The 18152-nt window shown below is 40.3% G+C and overlaps 1 protein-coding gene across 1 annotated transcript; it reads right to left on the bottom strand.

Annotated features, from left to right (window-relative positions):
- Positions 1-13706: 13706 nt before the first annotated feature.
- tmem256 (transmembrane protein 256) lies at positions 13707-17929 on the bottom strand. Its single transcript, XM_031735029.2, has 4 exons — positions 17777-17929; positions 17222-17259; positions 15994-16074; positions 13707-14628 (listed from the first exon to the last, which is right to left on the bottom strand). The coding sequence occupies exons 1-4, from the start codon at positions 17913-17915 to the stop codon at positions 14485-14487; spliced, it is 402 nt and encodes a 133-aa protein (XP_031590889.2). The 5' UTR covers positions 17916-17929; the 3' UTR covers positions 13707-14484.
- Between the last annotated feature and the right edge of the window lie 223 nt (positions 17930-18152).

Here is an 18152-nt window from a genome sequence, read left to right on the forward strand (position 1 = left end):
ACAGCAGGTGTTTTGGAAGGCTCCAAGTCCATCAGAGCAGTGGTGCACTGGAGAGGCTATCTGCTGGATGCTGGAAAGAAATAAGAAATACTCATCCTGTATGATAAAAATGTCGCCTTTAGTTTGAGGTAGGGTAGGTTGTGTAAACTGGATCCTCATGGCATTAGCAATGTCACTCGTTGGCTGATTTAAAGATGATGGGGATCAGAGACAAATATACTGGATAATAATAATATATTCTCTGTATTTATCTGTTGTATCACACCCGTTTTTGTGCTGGTTAAATGCTCCAAAACAGTGTGATGAAAACCTGAAAGACATCTAGGGTTGTAGTGGAGATGGAGCCAATCCCTGCTGTCAAAGAGTCGGCAGCATTTACACTCAGGACAGCGCTAACACAGAGAGACAACTATTCAAACACCTATGGCCAATTTGGAGTCACCAGTTAACCTAACATGCATGCTATTAGGCTGTGGGAGGAAGCTGTGGTTGGATGCATTTTCTGCCACTTCTATAGTTCCAGTTTGCATGGGCAGCAGTCTAAGCAAAGATATCCAGACCCCCCTTCTTCCCAGCAATTGACTCCAGCTCTTTCACAGAAATGCAGAGCTGAGAGACATAATCTCCCCAGTGTGTCCTAGAATCTGCCGACCGATTGGACACCCTCAACGCACCTCGTCTCTGAGGAGTCATCCTAGTCAGTTACCCAAACCTCCTCAGCAGACTAAATTCAGTGCAGCGGCTCTACTCCGAGCCCACCCGTTACCTCTAAACATGACCCCAGAAGACAACATTTGGAGCAAGCTCATTTTTGCCGCTTGGATCCGAGATGTTCTGTTAGTCCTGTCCCAAAGTAGGAAAAAAGGAAAGTAATCCGAAACCTCACTTTGAACGGAGCCAGGCCTGGGGAAAGAGGTCATAAGCAAGCTGCCCAGAATGAGCCTGATGGGTCCTGAGCAGTAGGAGGCTTTGTGGTTAATGTGTCAGTTAAGAACAAAAAGCTTAGCATGTTATTCGTAACTCTTAAAGATAACAACTTTCTGCTGCAAAGCTGAGACCTAGGTAGAGAGTCTCAGCTGTGCTGCGAGACCCTGTAATAAAGTTTCTTTAAGCTTGTCGTCTTTCTTGTGAAATATTGTGTAACCTGACAAGGAGATACAGTCAGAAATCTTTAGCATCCTTATCCAACAAACTCCAATCCTCTATCCAGATCGTGTCTTCTCAGGTCAGATTTGAGACATGATCGTGATGACATCCTTGTGGATTTTATTATATTTTTTTACCCTTTAAAGTTCTCTTCAGGTGACGTTTCAGAGTCGGATTAAATTGAACTTCTCGTGACACTGAAGTTCAGGTGCAAAACTTTTGGCTCTTTAAGGAGTAACTTCCCTTTTTATATTCCCAAATGATATTTGACTTAGAAAATTTTACACAGGGAAGATGGAATTAAACTCACAAAAATAAGATGTGTTAAATAAAATGAAGCAATAATGTCTCCCTGGGATCCCCCAGCAGTTGTTCAGTACTGGTAGGTGAACCACTTACTGTTTAATATCTGAGGGTAAACCTCGTGTGCACATTCCCAAGTTATTCACATCCTGCATCGCTGCTACGTTTCACTGGATTGATAGCGCCTGGAATAACCTGTCAGACCTCCCCCTCAGCTTGTCAGTGGATCATTACCACCTCACAGTCTGCTATCACGCTGTGACAGTGAGAAGAACTGGCCATATACAGCCCCACGCTGTCTGATTCATCAGCCTATCCCGTGCCATAAGAGGAACATTTATCAAGATAATGCTGTACCACACTGCACTTAATAAGCAAGCTGAGGGAGCGACACTAGCTGTCTGCCAAATGAGAGGTAAGAGATAACCATAGCCTTCAGCAGACAGAGTGAGATGCTTCAAAAGAGGAGTGCGATGTCTCTTAAACTCTTTAGTTTTTACTTCCTTTTACTGAGGGAGGAAACGATATGCGAAACATCACCACTTCTACTGGTATTCGCCCATTTACAGTGGTGTGAAAAAGTGTCTGATTTCCTATTTTTTGCATGTTTGTCACACTTAAATGTTTCAGATCATCATCCAAATTCAAATATTAGATAAAGATAACACAAGTAAAAAGAAAATGCAGTTTCTAAATGAAGGTGTTTATTGTTAAGGGGATAAAAATCCAAACCTATATGGCCCTGTGTGAAAAAGTGATTGCCCCCTAAACCTAATAACTTATGTGGCCACCCTTAGCAACAACAACTGCAATCAAGTGTTTGGAATAACTGGCTAAGAGTCTTTTACAGCACTCTGGAGGAATTTTGGCTCACTCACCTCTGCAGAATTGTTGTAATTCAGCCACATTAGAGAGTTTTCGAGCATTATCCGCTTTTTAAAGGTCATGCCATGGCATTTCAATAGGATTCGGGTCAGGACTTTGACTAGGCCGCTCCAGAGTCTTCATCAAGCTTCAGCTTGAGGTCATGAACAGGTGGCCAGACATTCTTCTTCGGGATGTTTTAGTAGATACCAGAATTCATGGTTCAATTTACCACAGCATGTCTTCCAGGTCCATAGGCACCACTGTTGGCAGGATGTTTAGGGCTGGGTATCGTCACTGATTTCTATAATCGATTTGATTGAGATTCACAACATCCCGATTCGATTCGATTAAATTTTGACTCAGACAGTCAGAAATATTATGATAATGATCATTTATCAGTACATATCCATATTTTTATATCTATATAGGCTATAAAAACAAAGCTGACACTTGTGAGACTTCATCAGAGGTTTAAGCATCACAGCAGATGCATTTGAGTCAAAGTAACTGAGAAGATTTTCCTGTCCTGGCTGATTATAGCAGATAACTGCCTTAAAAATATTCTGCAGTAGATCAAAAATGGAAGAAAACCACATTACCCGATGTAAATGTGACAAATATGCAAATCAAGAAATCAGGAATGGGGTAAACACCTTTTCACACCACTGTATCACCCAGGTCTAGAATTAAGGGCTGCCTTAAAAATATTCCTCCTGGCAAGTCAAATCAGGTGGAAACTGCAGGAGCCTCGGAAGTAAACATGTATTTGGGAAAAAAATGTTTTGTTTTATGGATAAACAAAAGAACATTTGTCACAACTGGAAAATGTGAACATTTTAAAACAGCAAAGGAAAAGTCTGGCAAAAAATATTTGCCTTTCCAATATTGGTAACCTATTCTTTAAAATAGCCCAAGCAAAAAAGCCTAGACCTTCCTCTCCTCAGTCACCTCCAGCATATCTGGATGAACTGAAGGAGATATAATCTCTCCAGCGTGTCCTGGTAGGACATGCCCATAACAGTTCACCCAGGAGGCAGCCTAGTCTGATGCCCAAACCCTCTCAACTGGCTCCTTTCGATGTGGAGGAGTAGCTGCTCTTCTTAATCATTCGAGCCCCTCTCAAATGACTGAACTCCTCACCGTATTGCTAAGGGAGAGGCCAGCCATCTTTTGGAGAAAGTTCATTTCCACTGCTTATATCTTATTCTTTCAGTCCCTACCCAAAGCTCATGATGATAGGTTAGGGCAGGGACATAGATCGACTGGTAAAACTCTGAGGGTTAATAACTAGTTTGTCAGCAAAAAATGTCTCTGTGTCAGTAAAATTAATATTTGGGGCTTTAAACTTGGAGTCAGACTGGAAAACGGTTACAGTAAACAGAGGAAATCATCTTGAAATTAAGATAATATGTCAACCATATTGAATTTAGCAAGAGTGGATTAATAGTCCATTAGAAGCACAAGTCCTGAAGGTAACATTCATTCTACTGCAGTAAAACCAACAGTATTTTCAGCAAAAATGTAGCCAAGGAAAATCGCTGTAACTGATTTATGACTATAGATAACATTACGCAGTTAATGCTGATGAAGCATTGAACTTCAGGCATGTAGTCCAAACCTGTTGGTCAGCTCTATGGCAGTGGGTGATAAAATATCATATATTTTTAGCCTTATTTTTTAATGTTCTCTTTTCTTTTTTATGAAATCTCCTTTCTTACTTTGACTTCGTCTCAGCTGAGTCTGTGCATCGGCCTAATGTTGGCTCAAGAACTTTTTTAATGCTGCTGAATGTAGAGATGCAAATCAGATTCATTCCTCATGCACATGAATGTCAAAGCAACATGTAACAGTTTTAATCATTTCTAGAACTGAAGATTGTACAACATGCATCTTTTAGAGTAAAACAAAAATCAATTTGTTTTAAGGTTCATTTATTTTCTTAACTCAACTTGGTAAAAATCACTGTATATGTAAGGGTTGAAAATACACAAAAATAAAAACTGTACAGATTTCTATGGAATTTTTTGCACCTTGAGGTGATTGGATGAAATGAAGCACATGCATGGTTTCATTTAGGTGTTCCCACACAATAATCCAGCAAATAAAGGATTTCGTAAAAACCAGTTTTCTTTTCAGTGGGTTTCTGTCCTTTGGATGGATCCGCTGCAGTCTGTCACACTGCAGGACAAATGACTAGAGTGGCTCAGTTATATTAGAAATTCACCACTACAGCTGTTAGAGAACTGGTCAGTAAGCTAGCTGGTGCTGTCGTGTTTTGCTAGATTGGTTGTAGCTCAGGCGTAGGTAGACTTATAAGTGGAAGGTCGGTGGTTCAATCCCTGGCTCTCCAGTCTGTATGCCAAAGTATCCTTGGCAAGATGCTGAACACCAAGTTGCTCTCTTATACATTCAGCAATGTATAAATGTTAGGTAAAAAAAACATTTAAGTGTCCAAAATAAGGGTTTGGGTGAATGTTGTATAAAGCACTTTGAGTGCGTAGGTAGAGTAGAAAAACACTATCTAAGAACCAAACCATTTACCATTTTTGGCACTCTCGCCAAGTTTAAAATGTTTATTTACAAATTGAACATAGTTCACTGAAAGACCTCTAATCTATTGTGAGCAGATTTTATTACTTGAGGGATTACAGAAAATAAGCTCTGGAGGGATCTGAGATGAGGAGGGCATGTTCCTAGACCAGGGGTGGGCAATCTCAGTCCACGAGGGCCGGTGTCCCTGCAGGTTTTAGATATCACCCTGGGTCAACAGGTTAATTGGATAATCGAAATTGTCACTAGGTGTGAATGTGCGAGTGAATGTGAGTGTGAATGGTTGTCTGTCCCTGTGTGTTGGCCCTGCGACAGACTGGCGACCTGTCCAGGGTGTACCCCGCCTCTCGCCCTATGACAGCTGGGATAGGCTCCAGCGCCCCCCGCAACCCTGAAAAGGATAAGCGGAAGCGAATGGATGGATGGATGGGTCAACACACCTGAATCACATGATTAGTTCATTACCAGGCCTCTGGAGAACTTCAGGACATGTTGAGGAGCTAATTTAGCCATTTAAATCAGCTGTGTTGGTTCGAGGACACATCTAAAACCTGCAGGGACACCGGCCCTCGTGGACTGAGATTGCCCACCCCTGTCCTAGACAGTGGACTGTGGGCAGGCAGTAAAGTGCAGGTAAGTCCGTCTCTTTGCAGGATTCTTTCCAGAGGTGAGCGGCTGGTGGTGTGCACCAGTGGTTCCAGAGAAAACAGAGTGGGAACAAAGTTTCTTTAACAGGTTATGGACTGAGAACTAAAAAGCAGAAAACAAACAAAAAAACTCACAGTTCATCATCATGCTAAGTAATATATTGTGTCAAATAAGTGCTGCACAATCCAGCCCTTAAATATCCACAGCTGGATGAGTTAAAGAGGAAAAGATTTGAGAAGGACAACTGAAGACAAAGAAAGTCATTCATACAGTCATGAAATTTCCTCACTATTAAATATTACACAGTAAACTGTTAGTAATATTATAACAATGTACAAACAACTGGAAAGACAGCAACTCAGCCATTACGTTTTAGGGCATGTAAATTGCAGATCTGGGTCAGCAGATGCTGATGTGCACAGATATCATCGACATTCTGCAGAGTCAGTCGTTACAGAGCTCCAAACGTCATGTGGCCTTCAGATTAGCACAAGAACTGTGTGTAGAGAGCTTCATGGACTGGGTTTTCATGGCTGAGCAACTGCATCCAAGCTTTAAATAGCCAAGGGTGGAATGCAAAGCATTTGTTGCAGAAAAACACACCACCACTGGACTCTAGAGCAGTGGAGGAGTCTTTTCTAGATTATTGAATCACACTTCTCCATCTGGAAATCCGACAGAGTCTGGTGTCTGGTTTGGTGGTTGTCAGGAGAACAGTACTTGTTTCACTTCATTATACCAAGTACAAAGCTTGGTAGGGGTTATTTTTCAGGAGTTGATTTCAGCTCCTTAGTTCCAGTGAAAGGAACTCTTAATGCTTCAGGACACCAAGACAATTTCATGCTCTCAACTTTGTGGGAACAGTTCGGGGATGGCCCTTTCCTGTTCCAACATGACTGGACACCAGGGCACGAAGCAAGACACATTAAGACATGGATGAGTGAGTTTGGTGTGGAAGAACTTGACTGGCCTGCACAGATTCCTGACCTCAACCTGACAGCACACCTTTGGCCTTCTGGTTCAACATCAGTGTCTGACCTCCCAAATGTGCTTCTGGAAGAATGGTCAAAAATCCCCAAACCCCGTGGAAAGCCTTCCCAGAAGAGCTGAAGCTTATAGCTGCAAAAGGTGAGCCAACATCATATTAAACTCTGTGGATTAAGAAAGCGATGTCACTAGCAGACGAGCAAATACTACTGGCAGTATAGTGTATATATAATTTTGACCCTGTGTTTATTTCAGAAAACAACAAAATAAATACACAGGAGACAGACACCCTCTCTACTTTTAAGATTAGCCTTAAAACTTTTTTTTGACTTTGTGCTATATAATTAAAATTCCAGTTACTCTTAAAGCTGTATGTCACCCTAGCTCAAAGAAATTACTAAAAAGCCAGTGGGGACCAAACTTCAGTGTCCACAATGGAAGTATGTAAATCTCCAGCTAGAACTATAGCACAGTAATTCTCAGCAACAGGTTTAAAGGTATACATCAAATTGATTATAGTTATACAAAAGCATTTTCTTTGAATATTTACAAAAGGGAGAAATTCACTGTAAAGTGCTTTGTAGAACCGCAGATCATAGCGAGTTTATGTAATATCATTTATGCAACATAATCCCAACCACTGTTCGCCATTATCTTTACCATCCCAGCTGTCTAATAACAATTTCCAGACACCACATTACTCTGTGAGACGGCTGCTGATGACAGTGGTAACAATAGCAGCTCCCTCCGGTGTCATCCCTTTAGCTCCTCTTATGCATTGCCATCATGACTGTGCTGCAGAGTGAAGCGAAAAGATTGGGTATAAAGCTGTGAAAAGGGGGCTGAAGTGATGGGGCTTCGATGTCCATTGAAGTGAGGGTATAATCTATCTGAGGGTGTGATATCATTTAAGTGTCTTGAAAAGGTCAGTGGGGGGACCGGGATGTGGGAGCGCTCGGGACGGCCGTTACAGTCATTCCGCTCCGCTATGCGAGCCGCTGCGTCCTGATTGATGCCTTTGAGAGGGGATTTGGCGCTGCTGTGGTGGCATTATACAGCGTGCACTTTAATTTATTGCCCGTGTGTGTCTGTGAATAGGTATTTGTGTGTCCCCTGGTTCATGTGAGTGAGAGGGAGGAAGCTCTGGGCAATCAAGTGGCCTCGCCAAAGACGGCCTAGCCAGAGAGTTTCATTCAGGTCTTCAGATTGAGGATCTGGTGAGTGCACATCAATCTATAGCCAGCGTCTCAATTCCTATAAGCTCACTGTCACCTTACTCATGACTGATAACGCTCACAGAACAGCTTTCTTTATTTTTTGACCAAAATAAACTGAGACACACACACACACACACAATCCCCTTCACAGAAGATGCTGATGTAATTAAATCTGTCTGCAGGGTAAGACGAGAAAAAGGCCAAAACAGAGGGAAAAAAATGGAGAACATTTTTGACTAAATAATATATTCTTGAGTTGAGGGGGAATAAAAAGATAGGAACACTTGTGAAGTGCAGAGGAAGTCCCTGGAGGCATAATTAACAATATCTACCGTTGGTATCTTTGCCTCTGCTTTCTCCCAAGCTTGCAACACTACAGACTGAGGCAGAGGCAAAGGCAGACAGGCTTTTCTGCCCATGGGTTTGCCTCTGTAATCTATTCGGCTTTGGATTAAACAGCAACACACATTAAAACCACATTCAATCAAAGGGCATTTAGTGTACTTTCTGACACTTATCACTCGCCCATGTAATAGGACATGTGTAAATCATAACAGGTGCACCCACAGGGCCTTTTTCACAAAGGACACTTACTTAATACGTCACATTTGGACAAGCTGCTATTGTCATTTCAGTTTCAGGATCCTATCCTTGTACACACTAGTGTTATACTGTGCAATACGCTAGTGCAACACTGCAAATCTTGGTATTGATTGCAATACCAAATAAATACAGGGTATACTGATTCCAATATTTTTAACCTATACAAGCAGCTTATGTAGGGAACAGCAGCCTTTCATGACTGATGAGATGAATCACTACTTAACTTCTTCTAGCAAACACAACAAAACACACCTTTCAACTATTGGCACTGCTTTGTAAATGTGCTATAGGCTATAAATAAAATAGATGTGATGGTCAACACAAAAAGGATCAGACATTTTTCATGGTACATATTTGAGGTATATTGATTTCCCAAAGAACATTTTATTTTACACAATGCAGTAGGCTACATACTGAACTTGGAGGATAGCAACAAAGTATCGATGATGATATCGATCTGATAGCAATACCAGCATTGGTAGCGATACTTTAGATATTTGGATCATTCTGCCAACACACACTTTCACAGCTGACTAGCGCACTGGACAGAATTGATCTACTGCTATTAGCTGTTAGTGAGAGATTGTCTTTTCCCACAGCAAGGAGTATGGTTAAATCAGTCCGCAAAGGAACGAATGAAATGAAGAGATACTGTCTGTAAAATTTGAAGCTACTGCCTGCAGCTAGCATCAAGACTGAATCCTTGGAAAACAGCAAATATTTCTTTGCTAACTGGTTGTCATGTGGCTATTGTAAATTGTACCGTAAATTGCAGAGTGTAACACATTCCAAAGTAACATGCTATTGTAATCACAGTAATGCAGTAATGTAATGCGCTAATGTAATCATATTAGTCACAGTGATGTGGTTACTTGCGTTACAAAGTTTGTCAGTTATTTGCACGACAGGTGGATAGAAAGAAACACATCAAGCATGCTTTAATTTTTATTGCACAAAACCACCAGAGGATGATAGTCCAGGGAAAACTGTGTCCAGGAATGAAACACTTATACTGCTAACAAAACTAGCGCTTTGTTAGCATCTGCACAGTTAGCATGCTAACAAGAGCTAGTGGAGAATCCAGAGTGATGTTCAAGCTGAGTGAATGCTGACAACAGCCCAGCGGCCAGAGCCTGAACTTCAACAGCTAACGAAAGCAATGATTAGCAGTCAGGCTTGTCGCCTCCATTACCACCTGTAAATGTTTCTGCAGTAGAATTGTTGCTGCAGTCACTTTGAAGTTGGACTGGTTTTGAATTTGTCCTGGTGTTGTGGGTTTCTGTTAAGACTTAAATACTAAAAGAAAGATCTTGTGTCCTCATTGGGATACGGGTTTCTGCTACTGTGTGGATTTGTAGATTAAGTTTTATATTGTTAGCTGATAATTATGTGGCAGTGCATTTTAGACCATGTTACAGACTAACTCCAAAAAGTAATGTAACAATGATTTTGATGAATTACTTTCTCCAGTGAGTAATTAAGTAACGTACTGCATTACTTACTGAAACACTTACAGCCACCTACTAAAGAACCAGTTCTAGGATAATTCATGGATAGTTTCCCCTTTCGTAGTAGCTGGAAGATAGCTCTTCCATGGAGATAACTCCATGCCCCATGATTGGAAGGTCGGGGGTTCAAATCCACCGAACGGCTACCCTGAGGGACCCCTGAGCAAGGTACCATCTCTACACAGTTCCCCAGGTGCTGGATTGGTGGCTGCCCACTGGTTCACTAAGTGAATGGGTTAAATGCAGAGGACTAATTTCCTACGGGATTAATAAAATTTCCATTATTACTGTTCAGTGGGTAAGGCTTAAATTTAGACCTGTTCAACTATGTTTGTGGTGTTGATGCCTTTTAAAACAAATACCTGACAAATTTTAAAAATGCCTTGCAGTTTAGAAGAGATATTACAAGAAGGTTCTGTTTTAGTTTTGGCCACTGAAATTTGTTTTATGGATTCAGCCCATTAGCCAAGCTTGCAAGCCACATCTGAAAACTTAGCACTCCACATTTACATCCAATTATTGCAACTTCTAGCCAAAGTGCTATGATTAAGTCTTCAAAATGTGTTTATTTATACACATTATATTGAGACACAAATCTCTTTGGGGTTGTTATAGGAAGGGCATCCGGTGTAAAGCAGTCAAAAGTAGTTTCTTTTATTTTAAACATTACAATCATGAGAAACAAACGTCACGGAGCCTGGCTGCAGTAGTTATAGCTAAAATGCATTTGCTGGAAAGTGAACCAAGAGTCTTGGAAGTAGAAGGAACAAAGAGAAATTGTCAGATGCATTGATAGCTGGAGATTGGACCTCTTAAATTAATCCATTTTGAGTTTTTTAAACATTTCCGAGGTCAAAATATAAATGACTTTAGTTCCTAAATTAAATGTAGGATTTGGATTAGCAGAAGACCTAGCTGCAAATGTTTGGCCCGATGAACTGTAGCTCAGTCCATGGTAGATGTTAAAATATATACATCAAAAGTGTAGATGTTTTTTCACTTAAGCAAACTGCATTTTATATTTGTGATGAAATATATTAGAAAACCATTTTCTCTTTAAAAAATAATCTTTGAAGGCACCGTACACCGAGTGCTCAACAAGCGCTCCTCATAGATACACTGGAAAGCTGAGGCGTCGTCTGAATTAACTCGTGAGATTATGGTTCCGAGATAAGGGTCTCCCTTTATCTCACTTTCCATTTCACCCCCCCTCGTGTGCTCACACATCAAATGTGTGTTGGCAGACCAGAACTCTGTGATCCAGTTAATGGATTTTAACATTGAGGTGTGCTGCTGACAGCAACAGGATCCACCCATGTGAACGTCAGCTACAGACGAGAGAAATAAATACCCTAAAATAAGACTACTGTGTGAAACTGTTCTGAACTTGTAGCTCACATCTTGTCAAGAAAAAAAATCACATGGTTTCGCTTTAAATATTTAACAAGTGGTTGAAAATTTGATGATAGCACTTCAAATATGCATCCGACAGAGCGGAACAGCCTGTAACTTTCAGTCAGGTGTCTCCCATATGCTTGAAAGCTGTGAGTCATAGATGTGTGACCAGGTGTCAGAGCTTTTTCTTGTGTGATTGCTTGGTCCTGGAAGAACAGAATTCTCCTCAGCAGCTACTTAATTCTAATGAGGGTTTTATGACTCGTGATCAAGAGCTCACTGGCAACGCATTCAGTCAATAGTGCCTTCTCTTTTGAGCACAGCCTCGGCTTATGTACCGGCCCCAGCAAATTGACCCAGAGATTTATACAGCTATTTTCTAAAGGTCTCCATTCATGGGCCCACAGTCAGGAAGGGGAATTAGTGTTTCAATGGATTTCACTTTCAATTTGAATGCCGAGCGGTTGGAACATGGTCCCGGCTAACGGGAGGCCATTGCTAAAGAACTCTTTTGTGTTCTGCCACTCAGAGGCTCAAACCCTCGGGCTGTGAATACATTCACCACAAGAGACACCGTTTCTGTTGACTGCCATAGGTGGTGAATTCTGTGAGTTTATCTATCCTTTAGTGAAACCAACACATTGAGGATGCCCTTTAACTAGCACTACCATTAGTCAGCTTCCTTTTTCCTTTCAGATGAATGTGCACACAACAAATCTTCAGAACAGAAGTTTCTACTGTCCAAGTATGATAACAACAATAATACAATTTGTTACTAAAGCTGCTTTAACATGTCAGCTGCTATACTGTCCACCTGTAGCACACAATCCATATGTGCTCGTGTATTGGAATAGATGAAATAATACTTTTGTTTGAGGCCTGGGTGCTGTCTAATAGTGTAGAAGACCACTCGATAGACATGACTTCACCAGACTATTACGCTTAGCTATTAGCTACTACTTTAGCCAGTCCAATGTGATGGTTTTGAACATTTGGATTCTCACTTACAAGATAATAGCTAGATAATATCTAGAAATTTTCAGAGTCACAGCATGTGTGTCAACAGCTTTTAATGTCGCAGTGAAACACAAAGCACTCTTTTGAGCTGAAGCATATCCGGACTTTACGTCTGACGTCATTAGCCATTTCCGGGTCCAAACTCCACTTCAGGTCCCAAAGTCAAACGATTACTGCAGCATCACTGAGAGTTAAAAACTGTCTAAATTCTTTTATTTTTAATAAAATGATCGGTGTGGCTGCCCTACCAGGTGTAACAGTTAAGTTTAACATCAAGGCATCCATGAAAACAGAATGTTTTAAATTTAACGGAGTTAGCAGGGAGTTAGCCCTTTAGTTTCCATCTAAAGATGATATAGCATGTTCTGACTGAGGGATTTCTGAAAAAATGAAAACATACAGCTCTGCTATCACTTCCAACATAAATGAAGACAGAAAACTAAACAACAGTGACTTTTGTAGGGTTGCTGAAGTTGGGCTAGCTGGTATATAATGATGTGCTACGTGGTGGCTAGCTACACAGCTATGGTTAGCATAATATAAACACAGGAGGATGAACGCTAACTATTTTCCACTTGATAAAAGCTAAATTGAGGGTTCCCAATGGTTAGGGACAAATGCAATGCATGCCAGGATGCTGTAAATGGACCAAACGTCAGTCAGGAGAACAACTGAGATAATCCATCCACAATACAGGTTAGTCATTGATATACTGCTGCATGGGCTGGGCTTTAGTTACATCGTAAGGTTTTAAAAACTGAGCTTTAAAATGAACAGTGGTGATAAAAACTAAGAGAGTCCGACAGTGATCACTGACTTTGTTAGGGGGTGTTCAGATTAAATAGAACAAGATACAAAGCATTAAAACATGTAAAACACAACAGCCTTAATAAAGAGTAGTTTGGACCCTGTGGCAGGATTCATACATCATCACTTAAAGACCGGATATTAAGACGCATTAGTTCTTTTTAGCATAGAATGTAAGTATGCAACTGAATGATATTTACTATTACACAAACATTGGGAGGTTAAAAAAAAGTAATACTAATAGTAATACTAGTGTTCTAGCACAAAGTTCTGTGTGTCAACACTTGCTTATCGTCTTTCAACTAAACAATATTTGACTATGTAGTCAAATGAAAACACTTCTGAAAGCTTGTTTGAGTTTAAGATACCAAGACGGTGAAGACTGAAACACTCGAGTCTTCAAAATGGGTTTACAGAAATCAGTGGGTAATGTCACATCTTACACTCTTGCCTCATTTCTTTATATTTTGCTTCCAAGCAGCCAGACTTCCCTGTAATTTTGTAAGACTTTGTTGAGCAATAGTTCTCCAAGCTTTCAGAAAGTTTGCTTAAGTTTTTATGTGGACATGTGGCTGCTTTTTCTCAGATTTTCTCTCCAAAATAACAATTTGTTCCTATCCGTTTAGTTAAATCCATGAAAAATCTCAAGGATAACAAGACAGGCATAAAACTTTATTTTTGCACCAAAAAGGGAATTCCCAAACAGCTATTAGCTGCAAACTTGACAAATCTCAGCATGGTGTGCAGTGTGTCCTTAAAAAAAAAAGACAAAACTGAACAAGTGGAGGAGAAAAGAGGAAGAAGATAAACAACCTAAAAACCATCTACAGCAGATGATCAGTATCTGAAAGCCATGTCTGTAAGAAACGGGAAAAGCAAAGACTTGACAAGGACCTGTGGTATAGAGCAGACTGAATATTAATTGTTGAGATTTATTCACGCTGATAAATGACTGTTTAAAGGTAAATAAACAATCCTTGAGAAAAAAAGATTTCAGAGTTTAGGAAATGATTTCATTCTTAATCCATCATACGGGATTCTTTATTTTTACAACAAACACTGTCTTATTGATGCATTGTAACTCAAATCAGCTCATTATTGATTTTCCCACCAAAAGTTAAAATGCTCCATGACAAATTGTTTGGATGATACAGTTCATTCCATTCATTTTGTGTTAAATTTCTTATCCAGTTTAACATTATAGTCAAAGGGCAGCAGCCACAAACAGACAGCAGTGGCAGAAAAGTGATAATCCTGCGGTGACCTTATCTCCTGCTGACATCCACAACCCAGGGCAGGCGGTGGTTGGATGGGTGACATTATAACTCAGCACTACCCCTCAGCCAACTCTTACAAGTTCTCCAGTTCATTTATTAGCAGTCTGACAGTTTAGTGTCACAGTGTGGCTCTCTGGAGAAGATGTAAGCTGTCACAGTTCAGAGAATCATGGCCAGCCATCCAACAATCATAGCTACGCCCCCCACGGGAGCCGCTTTGCGCAGTCCGGGGTCCCCTGTCAGAGCCTGGTGGTATAGAGCGCCACAGAACATCCCCATGCCCGCAATCAGAAGGCTACCTGCCTGTGAAGAAGAAACATTTTGGTCTCAGTCAGTTTAAATCTGTAAGTTTGCAAACACAATGTAGTAGGGCTGCCATATACTCTCCAACCTCTCTTGCTTGAGACTCGCCCAACAGCCTTTTGCTCCAAAGATGTTGCCCCACAGGCATCAGCAAAAAGGAGTTTTTTGTTTGTTTGTTTTGCAAGAAAAAGTTAAAAGCATTAAAAACAAACCATTATTTAGTCAGCCTACTTATAATGTACTTATATTATAATATAATCCTATAATATAATTAGAAATATCAGCCTACTTATAAATCGATGTATCTTATTAGCCTTGCATTGTTAGGTAATATAGCTAATTTTTTTATTAGCATACTACAGTATGCTATTATTAGCCCACTATTCACTTAGCCAGTGCATGCTCTTATCCCACAAATACGCTATTGGATAACATAATTTAATAGTTTACGTTACATCAGCTAATTTATAAAATTAGCATGCTTCTTATCATAATAAAATATATTAGCCAGCACATCTTGTTAGCTTGACAATAAGTTTGCTAACTCATCTCAATAGCCTACCATTAAATTAAACAATGTACCTTATTATCCTATTGATTCATATTATTAGCAAACATAACTTATTAGCCTACTACAGTACGTCATTTCCTAACATAATTTATTAGCCCGTCATTCAGTTAGCTAATGTAGCTTGTTAGCTTACATCACGTTACACACATTAAAGTATCTTATCAGCAAAATAACACATTTTATTAAATGTCATTACTTATGATTATTAATCATTTTATCTCATTATCTTAATATTTATGCCCATTTTGACATAGCACACAACATGAGTTGCCAGGTTTAATAACTTTATAGATTGACACTTTGTGTAATCAGTAAAAATCCGTCTAACTGTAGTTTGCAAACCTACCTGTGCATCGGACTGACTCCAAAGCTGGATCATAGATTTTATTTAATCCAAACTAATAACTTCACAGTTTTTACCCATATATTGTCAACTCATAATAACAATATTATCAGACATGGGGCACAGAGGGACATGCATGCATGCTTAAAAGTACAGATGATGGGGTGATGACATTTAAGCCAGGAGATTGTTCTGGGATTGGCTACCATTTTCTTTTTCTTGGTTCCATTTGTTGGAATAATGTGTTCTTTCACCATCAATCCACAAGAAATTTACACTTATGCTGTCACTTTTATCATTTATAATGTAATAAAACAGCAGTCTCTGTAACATAATATCTGAGTGAGGATGGACAGGTAACAGCAAATACGATTGTGGCACTATATCCACTTTAAAGGATTGAGCTAAGTGCATCCAGCCAAGAGTGAGGGTCTTAGGCTTCTGTACTTACCACAGCAGGTTTCCCACAGTGGGCAGCGCCCAGCAAGGCCAGGCTGTGGTAGAAATGGTACTTGTTGGCGGTTTCAAAAAGCTGAAGAGGCACACACACACACAGAGAGCTTTCAGAAAAAACTCTGCCTTTCCCAGCCACTCATCAAGTTCAGTGAATCAAACATTTTCTGGAAAGGCCTTTTATTATCAAGTGTAGAAGTGGATATTTAGTGAGCCACTATCAGGCACCATTTACACCATTTTCATCAATCAGCCCAAGTTCGGCCAGGAAAGTATCTTATCATTAAATACTAATCGTTTTCCTGTCTTTTTGCATTACAGAAGTTTCCTCCAGATTAACAGCACATGTGAAAACATTTCACAGACATCTTTTAGATTTCTGAGAGTGAAAGAAATAACAGTCATACAGTCCACTAAACTATAACTGGAGTTGCACCAATTGGGCAGATACACTGATGCTTAAAATACAAATTTGGCCAACAGTAGATGCTGCATTTTTTTAACCCATCTTTTTTTCTTATTTGACTTTGTTACCACTGACTACTTTTTGTGTATAGTACCTTTCCGGGTATTTTCAGGTACTCCAGCTTTCTTCCAATTTCCAAAGACAAATTTTATCTGGTTCTAGAATAGCTGTTCAGCTAAGACAGGCCCCAGCAGCCCCCTCCACAACAACCTAAGCTGGGTAAGGGGTATTTCAGTTGTCACTTCAAGTGCCTACATCAATGACAAAGTCACCATGAAGCCATATTTGGCCAACGTTTTAGTGCATCCCAAATTAACCCTTGTATGGTGTTCGGGTCTGTGAGACCCATGCCATTTAGAGGCCGTTGCCCCTTTAGGCAGTATATACCATCAAAACCTGCAAAATATGGTATAAGGATATGTACACTTGATTAGAACTGATTTTTTTTTTTTTATAACATTTTATTGACAAAAAACTATATTCATAAATGTGATCGAACAAAGGTAAAAGGAAAAAATTAACCATGTTTGCTGTTCACATGGCTCGTAATTGGGATAAAGTAAACATCTGTTGAGTAATTTAACATAAAATTGTTTGATAGTGTTAATTGGAAAGCCAAAACTCTAGCGGGTCCACCAGACCCATGAACACTGGCTGAGTAACAAAAATACGAACCCCATACAAGGGTTAAATCAGTCTTGAATCCGTATGCTCTGACCAAAATCCTCAAAAAACATAAGTAGCAGTATTATGAACATACCACTATTCGGTAGTCATCAGGATCGCTGTTCTTGAAACCTAAAACAAGAAAAACACAACTGTTACTTATTATCAAACCATGAATATCATGATGACAGACACAACAGACCACACTTTATTTGGTTAATCAGTCACCCACACCCTCAAGTCATGTTCCTTAATACTCGTGTTGTGATACGGTGGTGAGACCAACCACTGTCTTATCCCATTGTAAAAGTTAGCCAAACACTCAGCTATCCCCACCGTGGACAATGGCTGACCCACAACAAGCCTTCTTCCACCCTGGAGGCGGGTCACCTTGATTACGACACTGGTTCTTTTTACAAAAACAACGTGAAGCTTCGACGGCTTACTGGCAGCCGAATTAATCGTTAGCCTGTTTAACATTAGCAGCATGTTTGTGTTGTTGCTTTACAGTTACTCGGGCGTGTGGTGAGTACGCAAACTTTAAATCGGCGTGTTTTGATATCAAGGCTGGCGCCGTAAGCCTCAACATTACAGCCTTTCACGACTGTTCAGCTGACCGAGAGCTACAGACAATAGGACAGTTGCGTACCGTGAGCCCCGTAAGCCCCAGCTCCCACTGCCGAGGCTCCTGACAGAGCTGCTAACCTCCGAACCACAGCAGAAGCCCTCATGTTTGGACTGTCGCTGCAGGTGTCACGCGGGCGGAAGAAGTGACGGCGGTGCTGCATTCACTGTCATTATGTACGTTCAGACTTCTCAACTACGTAATTGTGGACATACGTAGTTAAATGACGGACTGTGAGTTTCCCGCTCATGGGGCAAACAGCAAACGATCAGACATTGCAAGAAGAATTTTTTTAATTGCATTATGATGTAGTGTAACCACAGTGTTACAGCTACATGTAAACGGTAAAGTGTGTTGAAATGTCATTAGATTTGCGTTCTAAAATAACTATAACATACAT

This window comes from Oreochromis aureus, linkage group 3, assembly GCF_013358895.1.
Source record: "Oreochromis aureus strain Israel breed Guangdong linkage group 3, ZZ_aureus, whole genome shotgun sequence".
NCBI classification, from domain to species: Eukaryota; Metazoa; Chordata; class Actinopteri; order Cichliformes; family Cichlidae; genus Oreochromis; species Oreochromis aureus.

Bases quoted from the DNA above. Each gene is read 5' to 3' on its own strand.
- tmem256 (XM_031735029.2), bottom strand. From the start codon at position 17,915: ATGCAGCACCGCCGTCACTTCTTCCGCCCGCGTGACACCTGCAGCGAC. The intron at 17,260-17,776 runs GTACGCAACTGT...TTCTTGTTTTAG, and splicing joins TGGGGCTTACGGGGCTCACG to GTTTCAAGAACAGCGATCCT. The intron at 14,629-15,993 runs GTAAGTACAGAA...TCTTCTTCACAG, and splicing joins ACTGTGGGAAACCTGCTGTG to GCAGGTAGCCTTCTGATTGC.